Raw genomic sequence first — 11546 nt, 5'->3', positions numbered from 1 at the left:
GTCCAGATCTTTCCCCAGACTACAGTGTAGCCTCTGTGGTATGCTTTATCTTCTGAGACCATTTGCCATTTGCAGTCATGTTGGTTTCTATGTATATATATATATTTTTGGTAATGTAAAGGCTACAGATATACTTAGCATAGGCAGGATCATCTTACATGATTGCAAGAGAATGCCTTTCAGTTGTATGAACCTCTCATGCACAATCAATCTTAATCTTATGTTATTACTTTTATATATATATGTAGATGAAATGTGTAAACTTAAGAGCCTCTCTGTCATAGAATGTTTTCTATACAGTCCAGATCTTCCCAGTACTACTTCCTCTGTGGTATGCTTATCTTCTGAGACTTTGCCTTGCAGTCATGTTGGTTTCTATTTTCTTTCTGCGGAAAACTATTTGTTTAGTCATATCTGGTCAGAGTGAATTATTTTGTTATGTCCTGACAGCATAAACTTGTAAGCTCAAAACCAAAGGTTCATACTCATTTTATAAGAAAAACTAGGAAATCCTTCTTTGGTCCATGGACTTTCTAATAATTTTTACTCTTGATATGCATATGTTAAAGTTCTAACTGGAAAAGATCCAGCTTGAGGCAAACCTCGGACACACATCCCTTTGTTGTTTAAATAAATAAGTTGCAAAAGGTGACTTAGTGGTTACATCAGTTTTTCTGAACAGATCTTTCTCACTATTATTTTCTTTGCTTCAGTATTCTGCTTAATTTTACATAATTCATTTGTAACATGTGTAAAGTGTTTAAAAACTTTCCTTTGAAACTCTCTTTAGAGTAAGTTCAAACAACAAGTGCTCTTACTTTTCTTTTTACCCCGTTTTAAATAAGGGATTTTATATTGTGTGTAAACAACTACTGCAAATGCCAACAGCTGGATTAAAATTATGAATATACTTTGTCTCATTTCTTTACAAACTTGTGCCTCAATCTGACAGAACAATTAGATGACCAAAAAAAAAAAAAAACTTTATTCATTTAAAATTACAGGTTGTATATGTTTGACAATAACTAAAAACAAAAACTTTAACACACAGAACATAACACAGTTTGAACAATTGCTCCCCCCAGTGTTGAAATCACATCTCCACATCATCATCCTCACTCTTCAGTTTGTTCCGGAGGCTGTAAAGAGAGAAATAATACATTTTAGGAATTTTGTCTGTTTCTAACACACTTGAGTTAAGCAGAATAATAACTAGGCTTTTGATACAGCTTAATAAGTCAAATTCCTGGTCTGAATGACCCAACCTAGACAACTTCGCTGGAGTGTCTCCTTATGCACTTGCATATCATTTTCTGATGTAAAAAAAAAAAGGATTACTTAAATTCTGTGTCTCTGTAAGTAGTCAGCCATTTGAGAACACCTTAATTTATCAAATATAGTCTTATGGTGCAGTACCCCACCTGCTGAGGTAGGAGTGGACATCAGAGAAGCCATGGTATTGAGCCAAGGGGAACAGGATGCCAGTTGGGCAGCGGCCCTCACGCTGGCGGCAGAAGCTGCAGTTGCAAATGCCTCGACAGGGAGGGCACTTCCACTCCTGAAAAAAAACAAAACACGACCAAATGGTTAAACTAGGGTTTCTGCAGTATTGCCAAAATTAAATCTACGACCTTTTCAGTACAGAAGAAAATGTAGTTCACTACCTTTTTCACAATCATACCGGTCAAAGAATGACAGAAAACAAACAATAATGCCCCCAAAATCTCTCTACATAGCCTTTTTAATGTGTCAATCTCAGCACTAACATACAGGTGTGGAGTGTGTGTTGGTGTATTAGCAGATTGACCGGATCGAGCAGCGCCTTCCTGACGTCCTCTCCGTATCTGTTCCTCAGGCACGGCCCACAGAACTGACCCTGAATCCCACGACATTCCTCACTGCGGCAGCAAGTCTTGGTGTCAACAGTCTTCTGACGGCACTGATGACATGTGGAGCCCTGAAAATACACAAAGAGCCATCAACAACGAAGCTGGTGCACAGGTACACTGATGGTTTTATTACATTTTAGAACACTTGTCAACCTTTTTCCTAAAGCTGCCACCGGGATTTTGTTAGTGGTCCCTGGGATAATTGATCTGGCAAGAAACTAACCACATACTGGCATAAATCTCTCAGTATACTGTGCCATTCCCTTATATCTCACTGGCGGCAGGTAGAGTCTGGCTGTGAACTCACTGTGACACTGTTGTAGACTTTATCAGTCATGTTGTCTGCGACGAGCTGGAGCTCATCCTCTGTGATGTCGTCCACAGGACGGATAAAATGAGGTTTGCACTGTTTAGGCCGTGGGGTGCCACGGCGCTGCGGCGCTCGGCGCACCTGGAACACACAGGTGAAAATAATGATCTGTTTAGCTTGAAGTTTCACACAGAAATTGACAAAATATAGTCAGCTAAATAAAGACCTACACAAGACTAACACATGGTTATTTCTCATTATACATTAGATAAAAAAAATACAAAATGGATGAGAAAAATAGGTGTCAAATTCTTATTGTAGTTTCATAAACAAACATGTTTACATTTCTAAAAAGAAAAGCTAAATGCATAATTTGTTGAGCAAACACGTAAGATATGAATAAACAAATAACTGTGGAGGCTCCCAGTACTTTTCTTAATATTTCCACCTTGTCCATGACAAATGACAGAACTGACCTCCAGCAGCTCCTCCAAGCTGACCTCAAGTTCTTCTTCCTTGGGGGCTGAAGGATCCTCACATCCCCCCATCGAGCGGGTCTGTCTGCGGGACGCCCGCTCTGGGTTCCTCCTGGACTCTCCTCCAGCTGCACCAGAGCGTGGTGGACGCTGTAGGTGAGGTTGAATAAAATCACTAGAGTGCATTGGTCTGCAAAGAAATACTGATATTCAGGGCTTTACTGACCAACTCATGAAGAGAAAGAAAAAAGATTTTGGCCACTAGCTGAGTATGTCGAATCACCTTTTGTTTAGTGGAGACTTTCATCAAAATGTGGGGTGGGATGCTACATTTCTGTCCACTTCTCATCATTTTAAATATTACCAGTTGCCTGTTTTTCCATCACCATCTACTCACAGAGCTTTTCTCCTTTGTCTTCTGTTTGCCTGCTTGTTTTTTCAGAAACCCTGCACCTCCTGGCATTTTCTGCAGGTCTGCCATCAGCTGAGCCAGCTGTCAGAAAACAGAGAAGATAAAAAGCATTAGAGACATGGCAGATGACAAACATCTTGACCCACTGTGGAAGGGCAAATTTAACAGCACTTGAACTCGACTAAAAGTAGTTTTTGCATGACGCCAATATCACAATTCCCTGAACTTTATTCTAGGGTGCTTGTTTGGGAACCTGAGCTTTAAATACTTTGTTATATTCCAGTTTACAAATACAACTATACTGTAAGTGGCTCTGTGCTGCTGGTTTACCATTGCTTTGTTAGCCTTGATGTTCTGCTCTCTCTTAGTTAAGAAAGAATCTGACACATCCTCTGCTGAATCAGATCCCCGCTCTTCAGAAGGAGATGGCCGAGCCACGGCTGCCTCCGCATCTTCATATCTAACACGTCTCTGACTGGTCTTTCCTGACTTCTTCGCCCCTCTCTTTTCTGTCCTCTTTCCTTCCTCTTCTGCCTCCTCATCAGTGGACTGCTTGGTGGTGGAGGGAGTGGAGCGGAGTGCCACCCTCAGCCGGAAGGGCCGGGGGCCAGCAGATGACTTAGATGTGGCTTTCTGCTTCTCGGTGGAAAGGTCACTCTGGGCTTCATCTTCAAAATTTGAATTCTGCTGGACGTAAACAGAGGTGATTTCTCATTTGGCAAGTGACACAACTCTTAATGTTAAACGATAGTATTAGTATTCACAGTAGAATTGATCTGTTTCTGTCAAAACGCCTTGTTATAGCAGAAAATAAAAACAGTCTCTCAGCTATATTGAAGTGACAATGAATGAGCTACACATGACAAATCATTACAGTGAATGTATTCTTGATTCGACAGCGATAAATCATGACGTAACCGAACTAAATGTCCACCACAGTTGAATCTAAGGCCTCATTGAATCCCTTCAGTATCTTATGCTGTGTCTGGGGATGTGAAGGCCTTAACTGAAGCCAAACGCACCTTATCGCTGAGTTCACTGTCAGAAAAGCCGTAAAATGTTCTCTCACTTTCAGAGTCTTCCGCAAAAACATCAGCTAAAACCCCTGCCTGAAGAAAAACATATCAACAAAATTAGATTTAACACATTATAATGATTAACGAACAAGTACGACGTTACTTTACCATTATATTCGTGACTAACGTGGACTATTGACAAATGCTAGCTTCTGAGTTTTGGTTAGGCCCGCCCGCCCTGTCCAATTAATCTGATTGAAAATTGGATGCGCTTGATTTGAATCTTGGGGCAGCGCACAGAGCACCGACTAGCCTAGGTAATATCTTTTCTCTTTTTCCTTTTTAAGTAAAAACTCCGCACTCCAGGAGTGAACTGAAAAGCTGAACATGCCGCCTTTGAAAACAGAAAAACAACACCACTTGTCTTTAAATTTTATGAAATTCTCGGGTTAAACTCGTGAATTAAACAGTAGATAGAGATTTTTTTTTTTTAAATGCTTTCTCTTCCATAACGTACTCGATTGGAGTCTCAACAAAAGTGAGTTCACGGAGTTTGTTTATTGAGGCCCATTTCCACCAGAAAGGAAAGTGAAAGCAAAGTTAGGATAAATTTACTCATGGTAAATTAAGTAAGAATTATGGGACTCTAAGTTAAATGTATAACAATAAATGATGTAAACTAGAAGGGCAATCACATCACCCCAATATCATACAACATATAACAGATTTCATAAAAAAATTCAAATTCATGGTACTAAATGATACAGATTTGCTGAAAATTTAATAGGTTCTTCCCAGGCCCATGCATGTCCCATTACTCCACCAAGTTCAGTACAAATCAGTTCGGTAGGCTACTTATTATGTAATTCTGCTTACAAATAAAGAGACATGGGCGAAAACATAACCTCCTTGGTGGTCTTGAGGTAATTAGAAAAATTTTAATTTTGGCCCTCAGGTTAAAACGGAGGAGGTCAAAATTCAGACTTTTAAGATAAAATTATGATTATGTTTATTATATTATCAAAACTTGAGTTCAGCTGAGCCTGGTGGAAATGTCATCAGTTATGCAGGTATTTGATCATAACCCATCATTATCATTTGGATTCATTCTGTGGATCATGAATGCCTACAAAATTTCATGGCAATCCATCCCTAGAACCAAGCTGCCAGTGTGTGTGGCTAAAAAGTTTACTATTGGGGCTCATATTACTATCTAAAAGTAATAATTTTCACCAAATATCTCATAATTTTCACATAGTGTGTCATACATTTGACTGCAGATATTGCAATTTTGATTTAAAGCCATGACTTTGATTTAATATCTCATGACTGTGACTCAGTTTGGAGTGTTTTTAGTGTTGTCATTCCTAACATTTAATCAGTTCTTATCTTGGTGCAAATCCTTAAAATTCCATATGTGGTTGAGGGACTATAATAAAGAGGGGGAAAAAAAATCAAAAATCATGGATGCTGTTACTGAATTATAATGCTTCCTTCTGTGGCCCCAGTGAATTTGTCTGAAAGGTGCTCTAAGCTAACCTGTGGCCATAAAGAAGTGAGACGGCTGCAACACCCCCACTTGACTGCAGATGATATTCCTAGACAGTGGGAGATGATTATGTTGATAAATGTTCAGTATTCCCACAGACTGTTGGCAGACAGGACGTGTAGCACATGCAGGTGTGTGGCAGTGGGAGTGATGCTGTGAAACGTGGGAAACTCCTCTCACATTCCCAGAACACTCCCTGCTCGACCCCTCTGGTCTCAGAGGGACCATGATCATGGAACGGTGGCGGGTGATTTTGGCTGTTGGTGAGTACACTTGTTATTCTAAAAAAATATTAATGAGCTTCCTCTGGAGCTCTTAAGATGTATGTGCACATTTCCTTCTGCTTTTTGATGTTTTTGGAAGATTATTGACTTCTATTTTACAGTTTTAGTGCCAGCTTAGACGTGTGTCTGTTGTGACTCCTAAACTTTACAGTCACCCTCATCACCTCACAAAACTATATGAGATGATGAAAATTTTGAATTTAGAAAATGAAGTATTTAATATTTATATATTTATATATTTAATATTTATTGGCGGATCATATCACCTGTATCAACAAGCCCATGAGCACAACAGATTAACAGTGTAAAAGCAGTAAACGAGTGCGCGTAGGCTGTGTCTATTGAGGCTCCTGATAAGATGCACATCTGGGTCTCTTCTTGACTTACCCACATAAAAACCACCCAGGACCAAGTCATAATATTAAATCTACAGGCAAACTTTCGACTGAGCTTAAGTGGTTACAGTTTGATAGATATGTGCACTCTGTCTATTGAGTAAGTCTACTTGTTTCAGCTCAATACAATGAAGTTGATTGCCTGTGTAAATAAATTCAAAAATTGTAATAATGTTATAAGTGATATTGTCACCAATAAATCCTCTCATCATAAAAGAAGGTTAGTCCTTCTGTAACTGTAACTGGTAGCTATTATTTTAAGGAAGCATTTAGAAAATATTGCTCACCAGAAAGACAAACTGTGAGTGCAACGGTAGACAATCAGCTTAAGAGTCTTTCCTCCTCTTCCGCAGAATGCATCTTTATCTGTATGTCCAACCAGTTTTTACTTCAGAAGAGATGGTGTGTATTCCAAGTGAACAGAACGACAAATACACAACAGAACTACAAATACACGACTGTTGGCAATGTGAGTGGCTCAGTGCAGGTCTGTGAGAACACCCACTGCTGTGTGGGATATTTTCTGATCATCAACGGCCGGCCAGAGGTCGACGTCCTTGGTGAGAGACCTTAAATCTCATTAGGTGCTTATGAATTGGACTTGACCACATGCTGGATTGTTGTTGTGCCATTATAAAGAGTCATAAACATTTTTTATGCACTTGATTTAAAATCTAATTGAAGTCTCAAAGCCAATCAATATCAGAGCTGATATTGGTTACTTGTTGTGATTTATTTGGTCTAATATGTAGTAAACATAGTTGAGTCTATAGGCATAGTGTAGTTCTCTGTTCTATGTTTTCTTTAAATTGTCTATTGTGTTACTGATTTTTCTTTGGCAGCTTGTGATGTGGCTGAAAAGTCTTGCCCAGATGCAACCTGCAAAGCACAAACACTGCTTAACAGTCACGTCATTAAATGTGTTTGCAACACTGACCTCTGCAATAGCAACGTCACTTGGGCCCCTCACTCAGAGCAGCCTCGACTCACCTCCTCTTATTCTGAAGGTATGATCATAATAATATTGCTATCCAGTCGTCGACTATCAAGTGCAACCCACATAGTCATGAAATATTATTCTGACATTTTTACCAGAGTGAGATATGTTATCATTGTTACAGAAGACATCTACCGCCGTACCTCCACCCTTGTCTCCTCCAAAAAGATTTTCCTTGTCTTTATTTTGAAAATCTGAAACTCAGTTCAGCTGAAAAAAGATTATACTAAAGCTATTGCTGTGTTTCCTTTCATAGTATTTTCAACATGCTATACTCACTTAATTAGTACAAATTTAGACTTACTCTTCCTATCAGATTGCACATAAATTAAATATGTTTCCTCTCACATAGTTATACATTAATTTGACAAATGTACTGCATTAAAATGGGCGCTATTCATCATTCACAGAAAATATTAACTCTTATATAAGTTATATAACTTTGAAATAATATTGCTTTTTGTTGTCTTTATAGGGGAATTCATTAAAGTTGGTATAATGATTCTGATTGGAACTTTGCTCGTCCTGTGCTTCATGATCACTGCTGCCAAATGCCTCTTCAGAAACAAAAGTAAGCTTTGTATTCAGCTCTATTACTTTCACTAGAATATGAGTTTCATTTTCAATTTGTGTTGTTTTGTATCAAATATCCTCTCTGCTTTTCAAAGGATCAGAGAAAAACATTCTTCAGCCACGTTTCCACATTTTTTAAATGCAGATTCTGTTCTCATGATGTCTTTGTTTGACCTTGGAAGTGTTTCACTCTTTGTGCTGGACTGACCTTGGTGTTCTCTGCTATAATACTCCCTTTTACCTGTGTCCTCTCTTTGTTACTCTTCAATCAGATTTTCTCTGTCTTGTTGGTTGCTATTCAGCCAGGCAATTTTAAAATGAAATGTGACTTTATTACCTTCAAGGAGTCAGTTTGAATTACAAGACTCATCTACTTTCATTATTTTAGAGGAGAATCAACAAGCCTGCCCTCGTGATTATAGTGTCTCAACGCTGTGTTCCTGCCAAACAACAAAAACCTCTGAGATTGATGTAGACGACATTGAACTACAGCGGGTAAGCCTAGATATCAAATGGATTTATAATGTATGATTTGCACTGTGCAAAGTATTGTTAAATCAGACAGACTTTTACCCATATGTTTATACATTTTTCAGATTGTGGGCTGTGGGTATTTTGCAACTGTTTGCCAGGGGAAATACCAAGGATCCATGGTGGCTGTGAAAGTTTTCCCTGCAGGCTGGGAACATAAATTTACTGCAGAGAAGGAGGTTTATGAGCTACCACTGATGAAGCATGCTGGGATTCTCCACTTCCTGGGCACTGGGAGGAAACCGGATGGTAGTTGGCTCATTCTTTTGCAGTTTGCTGAACATGTAAGTGGCAACCATGGAAATGAGTTGTGCGTTTTTCTGTTTTATAAGACATCAAAAGTTATTCAAGGAACAGGGAGAAGGAGTCAGGGTGACGAAGCAGAGAACGGCCATAAGTATTTGTCTCTTATAAGAAAGTGAATACCTAATCTTAAATTCCAAATGTTGAAATTTGAATACCACTGAATTTATATCATTCAAATATTTCTTATTGTTTATCTGAATTTAAGTTGTGTGAATTCTCTCCTTTCATATTTCTAGTAGACAATTTCAAGTTCTACACTTTCAAAAACTTGATTTTAAGTATTGTTTTTTTTTTTAACGAATTGTCCAATATTACAAAAAAACTAATTCAAGTTGTTCAGATTCAGTTGGTCATTTTCAGATCTAAAATTCAAGTCAATTCACAACATCACATAACACTGGTGAACTTCATACACCAACATTCAAATTGAAAAATCAGCTGCCTTTCTTTGCTTCCATATAAAGGGCGCATGTAACTTTACAGTCACTTCATATCTATGGACCAGTGTGTTCCCATTGTTCTGATCAGGATAATAAGCATTTCTTCTGTTGAGAGCTGCATGCACACTGTCGAGGTGGATACCATCCATACATGATTACACTGACTTTGAACATACCTACAGTCTATCTTGCAAAAACCTCTCACACCCATATCTTTATTATAGCCGATATGTGAAGCCAATGTGGCCAAACTCTTTAAGGTTCATATTGTTGTGCATCAGTGTCCCTCTGATTTCAGGGTTCTCTCCATTCCTTTCTGTGTGAACACACCACCAACTGGATGCTGTCACTGAAGTTGTGCCAGTCTTTATCGCAGGGACTTTCCTATCTCCACTCTGACCTTCGCAACTATGGTAATGGCCAGAATGATTGGTCAGAAAATGTGATCTGATTTTCATGTAACTCCCAAGTACAGACAAACAGAATGTGCTTAAGCTAATATCACACAAACAATTATATAATCTTTTGTGTCTGTGTGTTGAACACAGCCATTAAACATCCACAGTACTGGTGGAAAGAATAGGTGAACCTCCGCCTTACACCATACATATAGAGCTGCATGCTCTTCCTAAACAATTCAACCTTAGTTTCATCAGACCATGTGGAGTGTCAAGGTGCTCTTTGCATATTCCGTACGGTAGACTCATGAACAGAGATGTTAACCAGCTTCAATGGTTCCTTAAAGCATTTATCTGTTACTCTGAGGTTCTTTGTTACCACCCATGTGTCTCTTTTCTTGCAGATGAGCATAAACCGCCTGTGGCCCATGGAGACCTCAGCAGCTCCAATGTGCTTGTGAGAGCTGATGGCACCTGTGTCCTGTGTGATTTTGGATGCTCCACCATCTTGCGTTCTTGCTCAGGTCCTCACAGCTGGCAGAGCAGCACGGCAAACATGAAGGTGAGACTTGAGTGGAGCCGCAACTTACTACTGTTAATTTACAGTGCAGCGAAATCATGAAAAAGGGAACTGTAAGCTCACTAAAGAATTTCACATTTCTGTCCATCTACTGGGTCATCCTCAGTTGGGCACACTGTGCTACATGCCCCCTGAGTTCCTGGAAGGCTCTGTAAACCTCGGCAGCAGCTTGTGTCTCATGCAGGGGGACATCTATGCTTTGGGATTGCTTCTGTGGGAGATCTGGATGCGCTGCTCTGACTTATTTGAAGGTAAACTTCCTTTCAGAATGATCAGGTAAAAAAACGAGAATATTCAATGAAAAACCATCTGTAACTGAGATGAGTGTGCACTCTCTTCACCCTTGAAAATGCTATTTTAATTCACAGTAATTCTAGTCAGTTATGCGCATTTAATCTGTCAAGAACGACATGCATCATAATAGTTATTTTATAACCTATTTTTCTAATAACAATCACATCCAAAAAGACTACAGAAGCAAAATGATTCAATTTGTTATAACATTTTCCCATGCAGTAAGAGGAAACCTTTAGGTGCTCTTGAAACTGAAATGTTCTTAACAGGAAGGAGAATGATCTTCAGGCATTGTTTTTTCGATTGTGCAAGTAGGAAATCATTTATTTAGTCAGGATTACTGCTCTGTTTTAACCCTGCATCTCTGTACACTGCATATACCTTATCTCCAGTATGATAATAAGGATGTTAAAATTCATACCAATGTCTCCACCTGCAGGCAGTATTGTTCCAGAGCATCTGTTACCTTATGAATCTGAGCTGGGAGGTAATGTAACACTGGAGAGTCTCATCACGTACGTGTCTAACATGGACAAGAGACTCTCCATACCTGAACACTGGGGGCTGTTACCACAGGTATCCCTACACAGGTGCTTCTTACTTGGACATATAGTTTTTGTATTTTGTGTTTCAGTGACCTGAAACACTGTTTGTGTGTGTTGACTTTTCAGGGATCTGCACTACAGGAGCTCCTGACCGATTGCTGGGACTGTGACCCGGATGCTCGACTGACAGCTCAGTGTGTTGCAGACAGATTAGTCTCTCTTCAGTCTTGTTTCTCTCCATGACTTTTCTTTTTTTTCCTCCAGGTTAACATTGCTGTAGTCTACACATTAGGCATTTGCATTATTCTCTTTGTGCCACTACTTTTATCAGAGTTTTTAATCAGAAGGATCTATTACTCGCTTTCCTTCCATTAGGTACTTACAATTTTGTTAATAAATTTGAATCCAGGTACATTATACATTGTCAGTAAATTATTGAGATTGAAAAGAAATGCGCCCAATTTTATGTTACTGTGATGTATAATTTTTGCTTTGTATTTAGATAATAATAATCAAAAAATATATACTTACAGCTACTAGTTAAATTAAAG

General features: G+C 38.9%; 2 protein-coding genes across 2 annotated transcripts; one reads left to right on the top strand and one right to left on the bottom strand.

Annotated features, from left to right (window-relative positions):
- Positions 1–1093: 1093 nt before the first annotated feature.
- Positions 1094–5880, bottom strand: LOC111223930 (cell division cycle-associated protein 7-like). The gene is made up of 9 exons (XM_022748241.1): positions 5833–5880; positions 4110–4196; positions 3418–3771; positions 3073–3168; positions 2676–2825; positions 2197–2340; positions 1808–1957; positions 1422–1558; positions 1094–1139 (listed from the first exon to the last, which is right to left on the bottom strand). The coding sequence occupies exons 1-9, from the start codon at positions 5878–5880 to the stop codon at positions 1094–1096; spliced, it is 1212 nt and encodes a 403-aa protein (XP_022603962.1).
- On the top strand, positions 5879–11399 carry amhr2 (anti-Mullerian hormone receptor type 2). The gene is made up of 11 exons (XM_022748363.1): positions 5879–5915; positions 6685–6891; positions 7174–7338; positions 7804–7899; positions 8290–8396; positions 8498–8716; positions 9477–9591; positions 9981–10133; positions 10249–10407; positions 10890–11026; positions 11122–11399. The coding sequence occupies exons 1-11, from the start codon at positions 5879–5881 to the stop codon at positions 11236–11238; spliced, it is 1512 nt and encodes a 503-aa protein (XP_022604084.1). The 3' UTR covers positions 11239–11399.
- Positions 11400–11546: the final 147 nt, after the last annotated feature.

This window comes from Seriola dumerili, unplaced genomic scaffold, assembly GCF_002260705.1.
Source record: "Seriola dumerili isolate Sdu_G_001 unplaced genomic scaffold, Sdu_1.0 BDQW01000121.1, whole genome shotgun sequence".
Classification (NCBI taxonomy): Eukaryota; Metazoa; Chordata; class Actinopteri; order Carangiformes; family Carangidae; genus Seriola; species Seriola dumerili.
This window is presented reverse-complemented; position numbering and strand designations above follow the sequence as displayed.

Excerpts from the sequence above, each read along its gene's own strand:
- amhr2 (XM_022748363.1), top strand. The coding sequence starts at position 5,879 with ATGATCATGGAACGGTGGCGGGTGATTTTGGCTGTTG. Across the intron at positions 5,916-6,684 it reads GCGGGTGATTTTGGCTGTTG|AATGCATCTTTATCTGTATG; the intron begins GTGAGTACACTT and ends CCTCTTCCGCAG. Across the intron at positions 11,027-11,121 it reads ACTGGGGGCTGTTACCACAG|GGATCTGCACTACAGGAGCT; the intron begins GTATCCCTACAC and ends TTGACTTTTCAG.
- LOC111223930 (XM_022748241.1), bottom strand. The coding sequence starts at position 5,880 with ATGGTCCCTCTGAGACCAGAGGGGTCGAGCAGGGAGTGTTCTGGGAAT. Across the intron at positions 2,341-2,675 it reads GCTTGGAGGAGCTGCTGGAG|GTGCGCCGAGCGCCGCAGCG; the intron begins GTCAGTTCTGTC and ends TGTGTGTTCCAG. Across the intron at positions 1,958-2,196 it reads AAGTCTACAACAGTGTCACA|GGCTCCACATGTCATCAGTG; the intron begins GTGAGTTCACAG and ends GTGTATTTTCAG.